Genomic DNA, 17,708 nt, shown 5'->3' with positions numbered 1-17,708 from the left:
TGGCTTTCTCCTCATTTTTTCCAAGGACCATCAGGAAAGTTGAACTTGGAAGGCCCTAGAAAGGAAAGAATGTAACTTCATCCTAGTATGAAATCTATAAACTGCCTGAGCACGTGGTATGTGATAGCAGATGGCATTTGTGTGCAGGTTTCACTTGATCACAGAATGAGTTTCAATTAATTAAGGCCAGAATAGTTGCTCTAATTATTTCTTCTTGGCACAGGGATGTATACACAGGGTACATTCTGTGAGCATTTGATAACTGTATTTGAAGCGTTATGTGACAGGACAGTACACACTTGCTTGATTTCCTGGTTTAAAATCACACATTGTATAGTTTCTGACTTGTATTTATGAAGAATTAATTACATAAGGCATCTTAAGGGATTTGGATCTCCTTTAACTGATGTCTTTATTCAGGGCTTGTCAAAACTGCAGCTGGAAAACTTCATCTTCTTTCAGCTTTTGCAAAGCTTATAGCCTCACAATCAGCTAATCAATGGTACATTGTTCCAAAGTTTCTTTTGAAAGTTATAAATTTGTTTAGGAAGCTTTTGATTTGGACTATTTTCAACATGTGTGTATATTTTAGTTAAAATTATGCCCATAACAATGTGCTTGGGGGGTAGAGGGGAGAAGCGGAGAAACACTTTTTGTAAAGTTCTTTACAAAATGAGCCAGTTTTAGCTTTTCTGTGCTGAAAACGCTTTACATGCTTCAGTGTGTGAGTCGTAATTTCAGAAGATCAGGGAATGGATCTACATAGAAAGTAGGTGATAACTACTTGGTTTTGCTGAAAATAATTGTCTTGAGTTAGGTTTGTTTTTGTCTTTGTTTACAGAATATTCATGTCACCTCTTGTCGTGCTGGGAAATATATCTCTGTGATAAAGCTTGATTGTCCAAATGACTTTAAAAGGCATTTTCACAACGCAGCCTTTTAATTTCTTTTACAGTGTCATTTATGGTGAAACATTCAAATTAGTTAAAGCAGAAATCAGAATGGGTAGCATCTTCCCCATTATGAGGTTTTCTTCCTGCTCCTTTTTTTTTTTTTTTTTTTTTTTTGCTATTCCAGCTCTTTGTGGAGGGCCGTGCTTCATAGAACAGCAAGCTATGAATTGCAGAGGTGCTGAAATCTCTCCAGTGTGGTGGATGTGAATAATGATGTGAGCTGAGTGGAATTAATGCTGTCGGTTTGCAAATATCAGCGGTGATTAGGAAACTAATTGTACCGTCATTTTACAAACGTTTTCTATTCTGTGACTGGATTTTTTTTTTTTTTTTTAATCAGGCAGGATATGTTGCATAGTTTCCTATGGAAAAAAATAACTGCTGCTTCAGTAGGCTTTAAATAGATGCTAACGAAAAGTGTAAGAAATCTTGGTTTAAAAAGTGTAAGGTGAGGACTGCTGGATGGAGTTGTGAATGGTCCTTGCTCTGGTAAAGACAGAAGTGAAACTGGCAATTACTTCACTCTTTTTTTTTTGAGCTGAAAAGAGAAGAAAGTGTGGAAACTGGAGAAGTAGAAACTAGAATAACTATTGGGATGGGTTCACTTTGTTAGCCTTGAGGTGCTCTTCCCGTGCTGGAGATTTGAAGCCTTTTCATCATGGGCTGACAGAGTTCCCATCTCCTAACTTTCTGAAGGACTTTTCTTGGCATATGAAGGGTGAGAGAGACTTCCCGCAGGGAAATGGAGGATCCTGGGCTGACTGTGGGGGCGGCTGAGCAGTTGCAATCTGTCTGAGACTATTTGGGAAGGATGGGCTAGACGCTTGCTCACGTCTTTGCTAGAACTTGAAGATTTTCTGCACTTGGATACATTGGGAGCAGAGCTGTTCAATCTCCATATAGACGTGGGATAGCAGGAAGGAGCTGCAGCTAGGTTAAACTAGGTTAGTCTTGCAAAGATAATTCCAGCTGAGATTACTGGTAGCTGAGGGGAGGTTTCTAGTTGGAAACATGTTGCTCAAGGATGCTTTTAAGTAGCACAATTCCTGTCCTCAAGGAGGCATCATTATTAGTGAGCAGCTGTTCTTTGCAGCCTCCTTCAGACAAAACTTACACTGTAATTTTGATGGTGGTATCCTGGAGATTTCTGAAGATTTCTTCAACCTCAGTGGAAGTGCTAGGAACATATTGTTTCAGTAATGACCATGTGCTAATTCTGCTCTGTACTGTATTAATCTTTTGCTTTGCAAGTGTTGGTAGTTTGGTTCAGAATTTGAGATTATAAAATTCATATAGTTGGATGTTTTTTTTTTGTTGTTGTTTGTTGTTTTCTTTGAGTTACAGTAGAGCAGGATTGTTTTCCTTTACTGTAATACCATGTGTTTATCAAGAATGATTTTTCCTCTTTACAAGTAGACTTAAAAGTGAGTTTTACTCGGTGGTTTCTTGGGTATTTCCGTGTTGTGAGGATTATTGACAAACTGGAGAGATCCAACACATGTTGGAATAGGCAGTGTGGGACACCTTTAGTGGTGGTAGTTGATCCATTATCACAGTGAGTGATTGTGGTGACCTTTGGCACGGATGGCTTGCTTTCCAAATTTATGGTGAAATTTTAAACTATACATAATGTATTTTTCTTCAAATAAACCAAGGCTGTGGGCTAAGGATGGACAAATTATTTTTAAATTCTTAATTGGAACTTTAAATTATTCAATTTTCAATTTTAAAACGTTGTTCTTTTTTCACAGCTGTAGCAGAAGTGAAACTCCGTGACGATCAATATACCCTTGACCACATGCGTGCTTTTGGCATGTATAATTACCTTCACCTTGACTCCTGGTCCCAGGATAATGTCTACTATGTTGATCAGTCTGGAAGGGTTATGAATTTGTCAGTGACTCTGGTAAGAACAAACTTATTTTTAAAATAACTGAATTTGAAATGGTAGGGGTAGAAAAATCAAGTAGAAAATACTTGTCAAGGAGAATCTGGATGCAAAATCAGAGGGAAAGCTAATGCCAGATAGAGAGGTAGATCAGACAAGAATGGTGTTTACCAGGAAGGATGAAGGGGGTTAAGTGAAATTTCTGACATCTTTCATTAAAGGTACTTTACTAGCACTGCGCTGCGTTGGTATTGCAGTCGTACGGCATCGTACTCCGTGATGGGGAAGGCAGACATATGGTGACAAGCTGAAGAAGAGAGCAGACGCTGCTTTTCCAGTTGCCAGCTGTTCCTCCTCTATTTTTTTTGGATGTTTGTCTGTCTACTAATGTGAAAATCCAGTCCTTGTAGATATAATTCTAAACTGCACAGCTTCTTTCTCCCTTTATAAATAAAAGCGTGCATAGGCTAATAACTTGATCTGGGCATCACTCATTGCAGGCAAAAAGATGCCAGTGGCCTGGGGCAAACATGAAACAGTGTAAGCTAGACCAAGTCTGGAAAACAGGACAGTTCTTTGTTGTTATATTGATGTTCTTACACAGTTGTAAATTGTTTTCCATTTTTTTGAGGCATTTTGATGCATAGATATGCTAATTCTACTGCAAAGACATTCTTTATTCTGAAGGGACATATGGACACTAGGTTTCTGGTATGTGCAGTGGTAGTACTTGTTTATTAAGGGATAAGAGACTTACTGGTGGTGACTTTGGAGCTATCACAATGTCTTGGAGTGTATAATTTAGAGTAAGATTGTATCTCTGACGATTATGACTTGTACCCTGTTAAAGGTGTGCTTACAGTTTTTCATTAGAAAGTAGGGTTTTGTTTGTTTTTGTGACGATTTTGACTCAATCCTTCTGACTCACCAAGTATAGCTTCTTAAATAATCATCTATGCAGAAAGGAAAGTAAAAAGTCCATAATTGTAGACACTTGTTAGCTAATTTGAATAACAATATTTCATTCATCACCAGTTATTTGGTTAACATTTTATGTTGAGAAAGGTCATAACGTGTGGGTACTTCCATTCTCATCCTAAGATGTGTTCTGGCACTAATTGATTCAGAGCTGCTGTTTGATTTTTTATGTTTAAAAAAACTAATTTTATATAACAAGTCAGTTGAGATCTGCTATGGGTTTAATATAATTCTAGAAAATACAGCGTGCATCACATTAGTACTTCCCTCCTTCATAAAGCTGTTCCTGTTTCATTCATGTATGTTGGTGGGGCAGCCTCTTCCAGTTTCTGGATTCTGACTTTTGGAATCATGTTGGTTGACATAAAAATTAAATAGATTGTGAGAGTGTGAAATAGAAGGTATCTTTACATCAGTTAGGAGGAGGAGAACATATTTAACCTCTTGTTAATTCACAGTAGTGGTATACTGCTGTGTTGTTTAAGTTTGTGGAGTCTGTTCATGTGGTTCTCTCTAGACTCCACAGAACAGTTTGCTTTGTGTCGTGGCCTAAGCTTACTTCCTTGCTGTAGTTGGCTATATGTAATTTTCACATTTGGAAAGGAAAATATCCATTGTCATGCTACCCAGGAGTTTGAGTGTAACTCTGTGGGACAAAAGAAAACCCACGATACTGCCTGGTTTTTAAGAGAACGTGGCTTGTTCTGTGCAGGGCCCTAGGGGAAGAATGACAAGGTCAAGGCTAAGCTGAAAGAAATCCTGAGATGGTGGTTGTAGAGTTGGTGGGAAATACAGGTTTTCAGAGTATGGTGGGCTGAGAACTGGAGCTGCAAAATAGCTCCTTCACTTTTCAGAGAATGTACAAGCAGTCTGTGTGTTTGGCAGACTCTCATTGAGATAAAATAATAGAGGACTTCTTCCAAATCTTTGGAAATCATCTGGATTCCCAGCAGAACATCCAAAAGAAAGAAGTTTATCAGGGAAAACCTCCTGTGATCAGTGCCTTGTCACAATCTCATTTTTCGTGCTTTTTTCCCCATGGTTGGCTAACCCCACCTGGCTGCCATGTGCCCACTGCACTACCCTCTCACTTCTCAGCAGGCCAGGGGAAGAAAGTAAGATGGAAAAGCTCATCGGGTGATGGGCTTCGTGGGCTGCAGGGGGAGAGCCTGCTTCACCATGGTCTCCTCCCCGAGCTGTGTGGGCATCTGTGCTCTGGTGCCTGGAGCACCTCCTCTGCCTTCTTCACTGACCTGCAGGGCTGTTTCACAATGTTCTCACCTCCTCTCTGTCACTGTGCAACACCTTTTTACCACTTCCCAAGTATGTTTTCCCAGAGGTGCCACCAGCCTGAGTGATGGGCTCAGCTGTGTCCTGTGGGGGTTTGTTACACAGCCAGCTGGAACCCGCTGTCCCTGACATGGGGCACCCCTGGCCTTTTCTCACAGAGACCACCCCACCTGCTGCCAACACCTGCATGTATAAACCCAGCACATCCCGTTACTAGGAGGGAGCTGCATCTGTGCATTTCATTCATAGCAGATAAACCCAGGTAAAGGATTTTACAACAGGCAGCAACTTGCATTTATATGTGCGATACCTTTAAATAGATATTCTTGAAGCTAAAAATCCCTTGGACTGGTGTGTCCCTTGAAGTCTTCAAGGAAATGGCATTTTATTAATATAGTACAGTAGGTTTTAGTTATAGCAGACTGTCAAATTGCCACTGTCTTTTGTCCTAATATGCAGCGAAGTGCTGTTTTGCAGAGCCTATGTATTTGCATATGTATAAAGAGGAACTTGTGTTCAGAAACATCAACAAGGTCTCTCATTACAAATGTGCCTGCCCATATATTAGTCAAATGTATATCATAAATCTCATTACAGCCAAGCGTAGCTTACAAGTTAGCAAAGGCCACAATTGAACTGAATTTCAGTATTTTCTTTAACAGAAGATTCACCGTGTTAGCATGCTTATCCTAAATTCTTACCCAAAGAACGTGTGGGCTTTTTAACAAGTAATTATTTATAGTTCTGATTCCTATTTCTGTTGCAACTTCAGTTTTTGTTTGGAGGCGTGTTGCACTTACCCTTAGATGACAAATTATCCCTGCAACTGAAGTGTTTAGAAAGATGTCATCGCTCAATGCAGGAGGTACAGATAAGACTGTCACTTGCTCAAAATCAAACATAAATTGAAAAAAAAAAAAAGTGAGGAACATGAGCAGATTTTGTAAGTTGATGAATGAGTATTCAGATGTTATTTATACCAAGTTGAGAAAGTTGTTACCCTAACTCAGCTAGAAATGTATTTTTGGCATTAACACTCATCTGTTGCAGCTATCAAGACTGTCACTCAGTAAGCCAGTATCGATGCTTTGATTTAAAGACCTAATGGCTAGTGCAGTGACAGAATTAGTGAGCTTGGGGAGGTTTGTTTGTTTTTGTTGGCTTTTTGTTTGTTTTTGCATCTGACTTTGCAAACATCACACAACTTAAAAACTGGAATTGAGCTGGAAAATAGTTCAGAGTTTTCTCCTATAGCAGGTAAATGTTTGGAGTTGTTTTCTTGACTGTCAGCTCTTCTTCCAAGGGAGACTTTTTATGTCAATAGAATGGAATTGAGATACTGTAGCAACAGTAACTCCTAATGGCACTCCTAAATCATGGAATGGTTTGGATTGGAGGATACCTTAAAGTCCATCCAGCTCCACCCCCCTGCCATGGGCAAGGACACCTCCCACCAGCCCAGGTTGCCCAAAGCCCCATCCAGCCTGGCCTTGAGCACCTGCAGGTATGGGGCATCCACAGCTTCTCTGGGCAGCCTGTGCCAGTGCATCACCACCCTTTGAGCAAAGAATTTCCTCCTAACATCTAATCTAAACCTACTCTCTTTTATTTTAAAGCAATTTCCCCTCGCCCTACCACTATACCCCCTGACCAAGAGTCCCTCCCCAGCTTTCCTGTAGGCCCCTTTAGGCACTGGAAGGCCACTAAAAGGTCTACCTGGAGCCTTCTCTTCTCCAGGCTGAACAGCCCCAGCTCCCTCAGCCTGTAGGAGAGGTGCTCCAGCCCCTTATTCATCTTCATGGCCTCCTCTGGACTGACTCCAACAGGTCCATGTACTTTTTGTGCTGGGGGCTCCAGAGCTGAACGCAGCACGCCAGGTGGGGTCTCACAAGAGCAGACTAGAGGGGGAGAATCACAGTATAACTCAGGGCTGATTTTTGTCACTTCTTTTTGTTATGTTTTATGCAATATTGTTTATTTTTACATTATGGGAATTGTTGATAACAATGTGACTTCTTCATAAAACTTACAGAATTTAAATCTTACAGGCATGCTGACAACCCTACGTACAATTTCACTGCGTGACTGTATGAGCTGGCATATGCTCATTTAAGTGGAGCCTGGGTGGGGAGGCGTCAGGAAGAGTAGAGGGAATTTTTTAGCTTGTATTTTATAGTTCTTTCTTAAAGGAACTGTTTGTTGATGTTTAAACCTAATTCCAGTGAGTACATCTGACTAGTATCTCAGCATCCCCTCCTACTTCTGAAGCAGGGAATCTAATACATTCCTAAATTTAAATTGCTGAACAGCAAATGAAGAAAATTATAAGAGCATTTCCTTTCTTGACTTCTGAGGGGAGGCTTTGTGATTTAAAGATATATATTTTTTTTAAATTTTCCAGATATATTGAGTCCTGACATCCTTCCTTAGTGCTGATAACCTAATGTGAGCTTTAGAGAATTAAATGGCTGATAGCTGATAGTTTTTAAAAACAGAATTGCATCCAGGACTATTTGAAGCTTATTGTCATGATTCGCTTGAAGGCTGACAAAAGCATGGTCCTCTGTAGTGTTACATAGTACAGCCCTGTAAATCACTATTCCAGCGCTGATGCTTTTTGTCTGTGATTTAGTTTCTTTTTCCTAGATGCAATGCTCATACAACTTGTTAGTTACAGTGGAACACCTCTATTGCAGAAAATACTGCCTTTCAGTAAAGCCTTTAAGAAATTGAGTAAAAGATGAGGATGCCTAGAGGCTTTGTTCCTAGTGTTTTGGTTTGGGGTAGCTTTTGTTTGTTTGTTTTTAATTTTCATCCTCTCCTCCTGAATGTGTTCTAAATTAGTCGAATAGTTGAAGGAGTATTGTGATACAACTGAATCTAGAGAGTGAACCTGAATGCTTCTGGTAATTAAAAATCTAATTTGCATCTTTTCCATTGCAGGTTTCATAATTGCCCTTGTGCCTTCTTGTAGTGCAACTGTAATCTCTGATATGAATTCAAGTAGGCGCAGGAGGCAAGCAGGCTCTCTGTTTGTCATCTGCTCTTTTTTGCTCTTGCTTATTAAAGTGGTACTTACCCAAATCCAATTTATCTTGCCTGCTTTTGAACATGTTCTAAATACACATCTGATTTTAATAACATCTGGAAAAATATGAAGGATTCAAGATTGTCTTAAATACAGTATTATTAAAAAATGAGGCTTGTTTGTACTGCAAATGTGCACTTTCTGTGTTACATATACATGCACAAGTGCAAAGAACTATTCTAAAGATGTTGCTTTGTATTTTTCAGTGCCTTATTTCATGTACAAGAAGGAGTGGGTTTCTTTTGCTAGAAGTAGACATGTACATGCATGATCTCCCCCCTGCCTCTGTTGTGTGCTGCCCATTGCTTAAGTGAAGGCAGAGGGACAGCAGATGCTTAGAACATTTTGTGGCTGAAATTCCAGAGTCTGTAACGAGATGCTGTTTTAATCTGATGTTTTTCCACTGCTGTTTCTTAGTCCTTTTCTCACACTGTAACAGAAGGTGCGTTTGGTATGGCACATAATAGGTAGGTAGTTGGTTCCCTTCCCAGGTTTTCAATATTGGCATAAAAGAAAAAAATAAAGTTGCAGTGTGCCGCTGACATGGTATGCTAAATAAATGTATCTATCCTGATGCACAGTGTAATCATAATGTGATAGAAAAGTTATTTGCAAATATGACGTGAATACAGTTTTTTTTTTCTAACTGATCACAATCATTACTTCTCTAATTTTCCGAGTGAGCTAACCACTCTAGGAAAGCTGAGAAATGTTTTATCGACTCAAATGTGCCAGTTGAGTAAGAGTGGGGTAAAATTTGTTTTAATTTGGAGTGAGTGCAAGTGAACAATTCTCTGGTTTTCATTTCACATACAGTCTTGAGGATTTTATTGGGGCTGGAATTATTTGAGGGAAATGTTTGATTATACAGGAATGCTTGGGGAAAAGAAGTGAAAATCTTTTTTTAATGCAAAACATAACTAGTGCTATAAAAGCAAAGAAAAAAATGGAATGCTGAAATACCAATTACAAGACACTTCTGTTTTCAGTAAACAAACTCAATCTGTACTGAAATTCCTTCACCTTTTCCACGTATGTGGAAGTGATTCTTGCTACCCACTTATTTCGGAATATGCTCAACTGCAACAAACAGGGGAATTGCCATTGAGATTTGTTATTCTTAATTTGTCTGTAATACTTACTTGAATTGATAAGTACTTCCTAAAGTCTTGATCCATGACTTTGCTTACAGGACACTTCTCTACAAAAGCCAAGAGAAGTTTTCAGGCTCCCTGCAGACTTGATAGCTTGTGATAATCGCCTTTGTGCCTCTATATACTTCCCATCTTCCACATGGGTTACCCTTTCTGATGGAACAGGAAGACTCTATTTAATCAAAACAGGCAAGCGTGGAGACAGTGCATCAGAAAAGTGGGAGGTAAGTCGTACAGAATCATAGAATATCCTGAGTTGGAAGGGACCCATGAGGATCATCAAGTCCAACTCCTGGCACCGCACAGGTCTACCCAAAAGTTTAGACCATGTGACTAAGTGCACAGTCCAATTGCTTTTTAAATTCAGAAAGGCTCGGTGCAGTGACTCCATCCCTGGGGAGTCTGTTCTAGTGTGCAACCACCCTCTCGACGAAGAACCTCTTCCTATGTCCAGCCTAAACTTCCCCTGCCTCAGCTTAACACCATTCCCGTGGGTCCCATCACTGGTGTTTACAGAGAATAGGTCACCTGCCTCTCCACTCCCCCTCGCGAGGAAGTTGTAGACTGCGATGAGGTCCCCCCTCCGCCTCCTCTTCTCCAGGCTGAACAGGCCCAGTGCCCTCAGCCACTCCTCATATGTCTTCCCCTCTAGGCCTTTCACCAACTTCATCGCCCTCCTCTGGACACTCTCCAACAGTTTAATGTCCTTTTTCTACTCTGGTGCCCAGAACTGCACACAGTGCTCGAGGTGAGGCCACACCAGAGCAGAGCAGGACAATCACCTCCCTCGACTGACTAGCGATGCCGTGCCTGATGCATCCCAGGATACGGTTGGTCCTCCTGGCTGCCAGGGCACACTGCTGGCTCACATTCAACTTGCAGTCGACCACAACCCCCAGATCCCTCTCTGTGGGGCTGCTCTCCAGCGTCTCATCGCCCAGCCTGTATGTAAAGCCAGGGTTGCCCTGTCCCAGGTGCAGAACCCTGCACTTGCCTTTGTTAACATTGTGGTACAATATGGTAACAATGTGGTAACATTGTTGTACAGTAACATTTTATGAATTTTACATATACAAAGTAATTCTTATTCTTACCTTTCTTATAATTATTAAAAATTAATCTTTAAATCTGAACTCTATACTGTTGATAAATGGTTGTGTCCAAGCATAAAAATCATTCTACTGATTTTTTTATATGCAAAATATTTATAAAATTAAAATGGTTGAATGGGAACAGCTTCTTGACGGAAAAAGAATCTGTCTAAATAAAAGTGAGTGTTTCTAAATGGGTGGCTTAGTGCTTGTCAAGCTGAACTTCCAAGAACCATTTCCCCTTTGCAATTCATATGGATCTGCCTAGGTTTTTTTCCCACCATCATTTATTGTTTGTTTTTTCAACTGACCTGTGGAATAATAAATATTTTTTTAAGTCCAAAATTACCATCAGTCAAGCTAATAGCTGCTTTTGTTTTTAAGTTAAGAGACTTCTGAATTGCTTGTGCTGATGTAATTCTGCTTGAAATATTCACCATTTAATTTGCCCCATCATAAAAGTGTGTCCATGGAGACTAGAATAAAACTTATACAAAATTGCTCATTAAAAAGCTTTGATAAGTAGCCCTGTGGGTTACCTGCAGAGTAGATACAGTGCAAACAGTAATGTTTCCACATCTCTGGTAGAGAAAAACTTCACATTGTGCACTTAGCTCTGGCAAATATTGGTGCTTAATATTTTTTACTTTAAATTGTTGGTTGTAACTGAAGTTTGTTTTTGTGTTTCTCATGATGAAATAGTTTACAAAATGGATTATTTTAAGAAGCCTTGATAAGGTGCATTTTTTGTATCCACATCAATGTGGTGTTACAATACTAATACTCGTATCAGTTATCTTGCTTGGACACCATGAATGTAGTTGTTACTTTTCTACCTCAGCTGCTGTGAGCTCATTAGTTTGTCTTCTCTTAGTGTGAGAATATTGATCCATAAATAAGTTGCATCAGAGTTGTACTAAAACATCAAATTTTTATGCTGTCACCATTTAAATTCACCTTTTGAGTGTTTAGAACACCCAGTGGTTTACAGTGACTTTAACATCTCAACCTCACAAATCCTTAAACATTATCAGGTTTCAGTAACAACTAGATTGAGCCTATGCTCATTTATCCACTGCAGCTTAAATTCATTTTCCTTTATTCTCTGTGGCTGGCTGAATGGCAGAGCTCAGAGGGCTATGATCAGCGGCACAGTCTGTTTGGAAGCCTTTAGCTAGTGGTGTCCCTTGGGGTCAATACTGGGCCCAGTCTTGTTCAACTTACTCATCAGTGACCTGGTTGAAGGGACACAGCGCACTCTCAGCAAGTCTGCAGGTGACACAAAATGGGGAGGAGTGGCTGATCCACCAGAAAGCTGTGCTGTCATTCAGAGAGATCTGGACAGGCTGGAGAGTTGGGCTGAGAGGAATCTCATGAAGTTCAACAAGGGCAAGTGCAGGGTCCTGCAGCTAGGGAGGAATAACCCCAAACACCAGTACAGGCTGAGTGGTGACCTGCTGGAGAGCAGCTCTGCGGAGAGGGAACATGGGGGTCCTGGTGGACAACAGGCTGACCATGAGCCAGCAGTGTGCCCTTGTGGCCAAGAAGGCCAGTGGGATCTTGGGGTGCATTATGGAGAGCATTTCCAGCAGGTCAAGGGAGGTGATCCTGCCGCTCTACTCAGCCCTGGTGAGATCTTACCTGCAGTGCAATGTCCAGGTCTGGGCTCCCCATTACAGGAGAGACCTGGAGCTCCTGGAGTGAGTCCAGTGTAGGGCTGCAAAGATGATCGGAGGACTGGAGCATCTCTTTTGTGAGAAAAGGCTGAGAGGGCTGGGCATGTTTAGGTGATCCTCCTGGAGTAGGGCAGTTGGACTAGATGATCTTTAGAGGTCTCTTCCAACATCAACCACTCTGTGTCTGTGACTTTGATTTTAATGTATTAATGTTCTAGAAAATAAAGGATGTTTTATTTCTTATTTGCTCTTTGGATTTATTTTGTTTTTCAGCTTCTTGTGATTTATGCTGAATAAGCACCTTTTAAGAAAAAAAGCTGAAACACATGGTCTCTAGAATTAAAACTTCTTGCTGTAGGTAGTTACTTCTAAATGTCTCAAGGTTCGAGATATGCAGGCCTTCGGTATGACATTATTTCATGATTACAGTGATCCTGCCTAGTCACATAAAAATATAGATGGACTTTGCCAAACCCTATAAATAAAAAGTCAGAAAGTTCTGACTTAAACCCCTAATAAATGTGAATATTATACTTCATTTAATGGTAGGTTCTCTGTTTCTTATTCTTATTAGAGAATATTCCTATTAGCAAATAAGAAGTAAATCTCTTATAGTAATCAAATGAAGAGAGCCGCCTCTCTCAGCTTTGGTTGATGATGAAACACTGATAGCAATGTACTGGATCTTTTATCTTCTTGTTTGCATGTGCCAAGGTCCACGATGATTTTTGGGATCTTGGATTGCTTAGGAGAGCAGTGAGGGTATTGGTGAAATGCCTGCATTTTCATCTTGTATGAGACTTTCTTCCCCAGTTGGTATGCCGTGCTTATGGATCCTGTTCTGTATGCTTATTTACTTTAGTACTAAACAGCTGCGATGTAGACACTTTTGTAGATCTTTGTGCTTTGTCTAATGGGCCATTTCAGTGATTCTGTAATAGAAACAACAATAACAAAAAACATTTCAGAACAGTTTATTGATAGCCAAAGAAGGAAGAGCCAGAAATAGAACAGAATAGAATAGTTCAGTTGGAAGGGACCTTTAGGGATCATCTAGTCCAACTGCCTGACCGCTTCAGGGCTATCCAAAAGTTAAAGCAGTTTGTGGCAAGCAAAAATTAACTGATGTTCGATGAAGCCTTTCACTGCTTTCTGAGGCTGGGTTTTAACTGACTGACTTTTTGCCAATATTGTGTCTTCTAGATTGTGTTTAATGAAGAACTAGGCAGTCCATTTATTGTAGCACACAGTGTTTCATTTGTAAAATCTGGTACTCATTCAGTAGCTGTGCTGCTGCTTAGGGTAGAAAAAGATGAATTGGACACAAAAGGAAGTGGATTTCATGTTACCTTGGAATGGGTTACAATTGCAGAGATGAGCAAAGAGGGTAAGTGTTTTACATTTATGTTACTAGTGGTTAAGGAGAACTAAAACAAACAAAAACTGAAAACAAACAAAAAAAAAAACAGCTGTCATGCTTTCATTCTTTGTTTTAGAAGTTTATTTTTCTTCCGTTTCTGATATGTCCTTCCCACAAAAGCTCTACTCAGATAGGTAATTTTCTTTTGTTTTCAGATGAAGGTCTCAGTTTTAGACCTTAATTATGACAAATATTTGGAAGATAGGAAGAAGTAGACTTATACATGTGTGGCTAAAGTGATTAGAAAACAAACTAAGAACTTTACTTTGTGACATTATGAAATGAAGTTCCTTTAGCTTGGTCCAGTAAAATCAAGGTTCAAGATACCTATTTCTAATAAATATCTGTTGTACTTCTCATAATGTTGTATGAGTTATTACCTTCCCAGTACAGCACTCCTATTTGTCATCTGTATAGTCTGAGGTGATCTGTTTAAGGATGCTCCCTTGTTGCCTGGGGTTTTCTGAATGCATAGGTCTCTGACTCTGTTTCTGTTTAAAATGGCTATGTCTAGTCCATTAATACCCCTCTGCCCACACTCAAAAAAGGAGGGAGGGGGGCTTTAATTAACACCCCCAAGTACCAGAATTACATTGTAGTCTGGTTATTGTTTTTTATTCCACTTCTGAACTAACTTTTAGCAAGTACAAGTATGATAACTAGTTAAACCAGATCTAATTTGGGTCCCCTTATCTGTTATTCTCTGTATTCTGTGACTGTGATGTTTCCCTAAATGTAGCACTGATGTCAACCTGTCAACCAGGAACACATTAGACTGGAGTGGTATGGATGATTTTTACCTTCATGATGTGGTCTTGTCTAACGTCTCTGCTAATAAGTTCCTTTTTTTTTTTTTTTTTTTTTTTTTTTTGCTGTTGTTGGTTTTCAAGTACAACAATTTCTTATAAAGAAGAGTTGAAGCATAGATGTGAAAAATCAAACAATTCTTGAGGATAATTTTAGCACCTGTGAGAATTTTATGAAGTTATTGGTTAATTCCTAAAAATCCGCTTGCACTATCTGTTATTATTCAGAAGTCAGTCAAATACTTAGGCATCTGAATCCAGGTAAATTTAAATGGAGGAAGAACACTAGAATGTATCGCCTTACCTGTGTTTTAAGTCATCGTTAGTCATGTGTTTGGGAGCACAGTAGGGAATGGTGTGGTCCTTGGTGCCAGTAGTTAACAATTAGGACCTCCTCAACTCTTGTAAAACACTAGTCATCAACAGGGAAGGTAGGCATTTTCCATCATGAATTGTTGTCACAAGCTATTTCGTTGTTACTCAATTTTTTTTAGCACCTCAAAAATGTTTAGAAGAATTATTTGTGCAGAGACTGAGAGTGGTTTTCTGAATTGCCAGGCTAGCTGTGATCAAAGAAGTCATCATAAGGAAAAAAGAGCGATGTTAGATTAATTTTAGGATCTATATGTGTAATAAAATCATTGAAAAACAAAAGAGAAATTTCCTTTGAATCCATAGTACTGTTATTTAACCAGTAGAATTATGTAATGTTTTTAGGTGTAATGAGGTTCTTGAATGAGATTTTGCACTGTAGAAAAATAGTACTGCTCAGATTTTTTTTTCTTCATTTTACAGGTGATCATCAATATGAAATCTGCAGAAAGAGAGTTTTACAAGGCAAATCAGTCCCCCATTATGCAGCAATAGAGCCAAGTGGGGATGGTCTAATGATTCTTTCCTACAAACCATTCAAATCTATACAACAAGAAGAAGAAAAGTTAGTAGAAAATGATGATGCAAAAACAGCAAATGAAAAGACAGGTAAAACTTAACTGTCAGGTTATGACAGACTGCTCTTTGTTTTGTCAAAGAAAAGAGCTTGTCAGTTTAGAATCTGTTTGGAAACTCCAGCAGTAAATGTTTGTCTTTAATATCTGCCTTCCAGGTTGTTTTTTTTTTTTTTTTTGTAAAGACAGATAGGCTTTTTTTAACGTATTTGTTTTCTTCCTAGGAAGTTGTGTTGGGTATAAGCCTATATGAGAAGTCTTTTTGGATAGGAAGCACTTAAAGAATTTCCTTGTCTCAAGAAAAAGAATATTCTGCAAACAACTGTACTCATTATTTGCTAACAGTTAAGACAACAGTTAAGTTACCTAAATGCAGGTATCTAGCTGAAGTGTTCAAATCCAGAAGCTAGATTTAGGTGAGAGAATGGAGCATGACACCCAAACAGTTGTTCAGCAGAAAGGTATCTCTGATATGGAAATCACTCCCGCCTTTCAAACAACAAAAAAAGTTTTTTTTTTTTGTTTGTTTGTTTGTTTTTTTTGTTTGTTTTTTGTTTTTTTTTTAAGATGAAAATCTAGTAAAAGACTCCAGTAAGAAAGTAGTTTAGAGGAAAAAAGAATCAACTTCATCAAAATACACTCATACTTTTCTACTTCTAGGAGATCAAAGCAAAATGAAGTATATGAACCCCTACTAAGTATTAATCCTAAATGTCACAGAGTTCACAATATGTATATTTATGTAGCTATATTGTGTTATTTAAGATTTGATTTTTGCTTCTGAATATGAGAGAGAGGCTAATGAACCTATCTTAACTGAATGATACTAGCACAATTTTTTCAGCAGTGCAGAAATCTATTAGCCTAACCTGGGCTATAATTTTGGTTCCATGGCTATATGAAATTGCAGGCATAGCAGATACCAAATAACGAAACAAGATGTGCTGGCAATAATGCTCTAATTTTTATATGAGATTACAACAATACATGAGGAAACATTAAGGTGGTTATGTTGCTTATTGGTATTTTGGCTTTTTCTTTGTCCTTTCAGATTCTACTCCATACATACTTGACAACTAATAAGGTAGCCTAGAAGATAGTGTAGAAAAGAAGGGCCGAAGGTATTTTTGGGTCTCATTCTGTTGTCTTACAAATTAGGACTTTAATATCAGATACAGTCTGTGTCACAATTTAGAATTTTGATGGCTGTTGCATCTCATATAATAATAGTTCTTGGGAAGTGTATTTGTAGCATCTGTGACTGATCCTGTAGCAAACAGGAAACTCACAGTACCAGGCAACAGTGTAAGAGTCCTTCCAGAGTTACAGTTGGTGAGATGATCAGCTAAATCTTGTACTATGACACCTTGAGAGCTTTCAAACCGTTCCAGAGAATGAGCCTGTCCATGCTTTGCTTTCCATCTAACTAGGAAGGTAACATGTAAAAGAAAATGAATACATCTGTGGTTACATTTTCTGTGACCAGCTGTGCGCTACCCAGTCATGCTGTCATAGCCTTTAGATTTTTTTAGATTTAGATTCTCTCCTTGTAGAATAACTTAGCTTCAGTTGTGAGGGAAATACAAAGATCAAGTCCAACTGTCAAGACTACCCTGGGGCCGATGCAAAGCTAGAACATATAGTAAAGAGCATTATCCAAATGCCTCCTAAAAATTGACAGACGTGGGCCATCAACATCCTCTAGGAAGCTGTGGTGGTTTTACCCTGCATGGCAACCAAACTCCGCCACAACCATTCTCTCACTCACCCTCTTCAAAGGAAAGAGGGGAGAAAATATGATGAAAAGGGCTCAAGGGTTGAGATGTGGACAGGGAGATAACAATTATTGTCATGGGCAAAACAGACTCAGCATATGGAGATTAAAATTAAATTATTGCTTGTCACTAGCAGACTAGACTACTGAAAAACTAAAAGCAAAACAAAAACAGCTCCCCCCCCCATCTACCCTCTTCTGTGTCCTCCCACTGAGCAGGACAGGGGAATGGGGGCTGCGGTCAGACCCTGACGCTTCATCTCTACCTCTCCTTCACAGTCCCTCTCTGCCCCTGCTCCCCATGGGGTCCCTCCCACGGGATGCCATCCTTCCTGAACTGAGCCTGCAGTGGCTGCCCACAGGCAGCAGCACTTCAAGCACTGTTCCCACACGGCTCCATCCCATGGGGTCCATCCTCCAGGAGCAAACTGCTCCAGCACGGGTCCCCCACGGGTGCTGGCAGCTCCCCCCAGCCCCCCTGCTCCTGCATGGGCTCATCTCCACAGGCTGCAGCTCCTGTCTGAGGCCTGCTCCTGCGGGGGCTCTCCATGGGCCGCAGCCTCCTCCAGGCCACATCCACCTGCTCCACCGGGGGCTCCTCCACTCATGGGGGGGCTGCAGCGTGGAGATCTGCTCCATGTGG

General features: G+C 39.9%; 1 protein-coding gene across 1 annotated transcript in view; it reads left to right on the top strand.

The window, feature by feature from the left end:
• The window catches only part of NUDCD1 (NudC domain containing 1), a 36,745-nt gene that overhangs the window by 5,448 nt on the left and 13,589 nt on the right, over positions 1-17,708 (top strand). The window contains exons 2-5 of the mRNA XM_084509725.1: positions 2,705-2,859; positions 9,390-9,575; positions 13,322-13,505; positions 15,140-15,325. Of these exons, the coding sequence (XP_084365851.1) occupies positions 2,705-2,859; positions 9,390-9,575; positions 13,322-13,505; positions 15,140-15,325 (711 nt within the window). The remainder of the gene's footprint in view (positions 1-2,704; positions 2,860-9,389; positions 9,576-13,321; positions 13,506-15,139; positions 15,326-17,708) is intronic.

The sequence above is a fragment of the Aythya ferina genome, assembly GCF_964211825.1.
Source record: "Aythya ferina genome assembly, chromosome: 2".
Taxonomy (NCBI): domain Eukaryota; kingdom Metazoa; phylum Chordata; class Aves; order Anseriformes; family Anatidae; genus Aythya; species Aythya ferina.
Note: the sequence above shows the minus strand (reverse complement) of the source record. Positions and strands in the feature narration are given on the sequence as shown.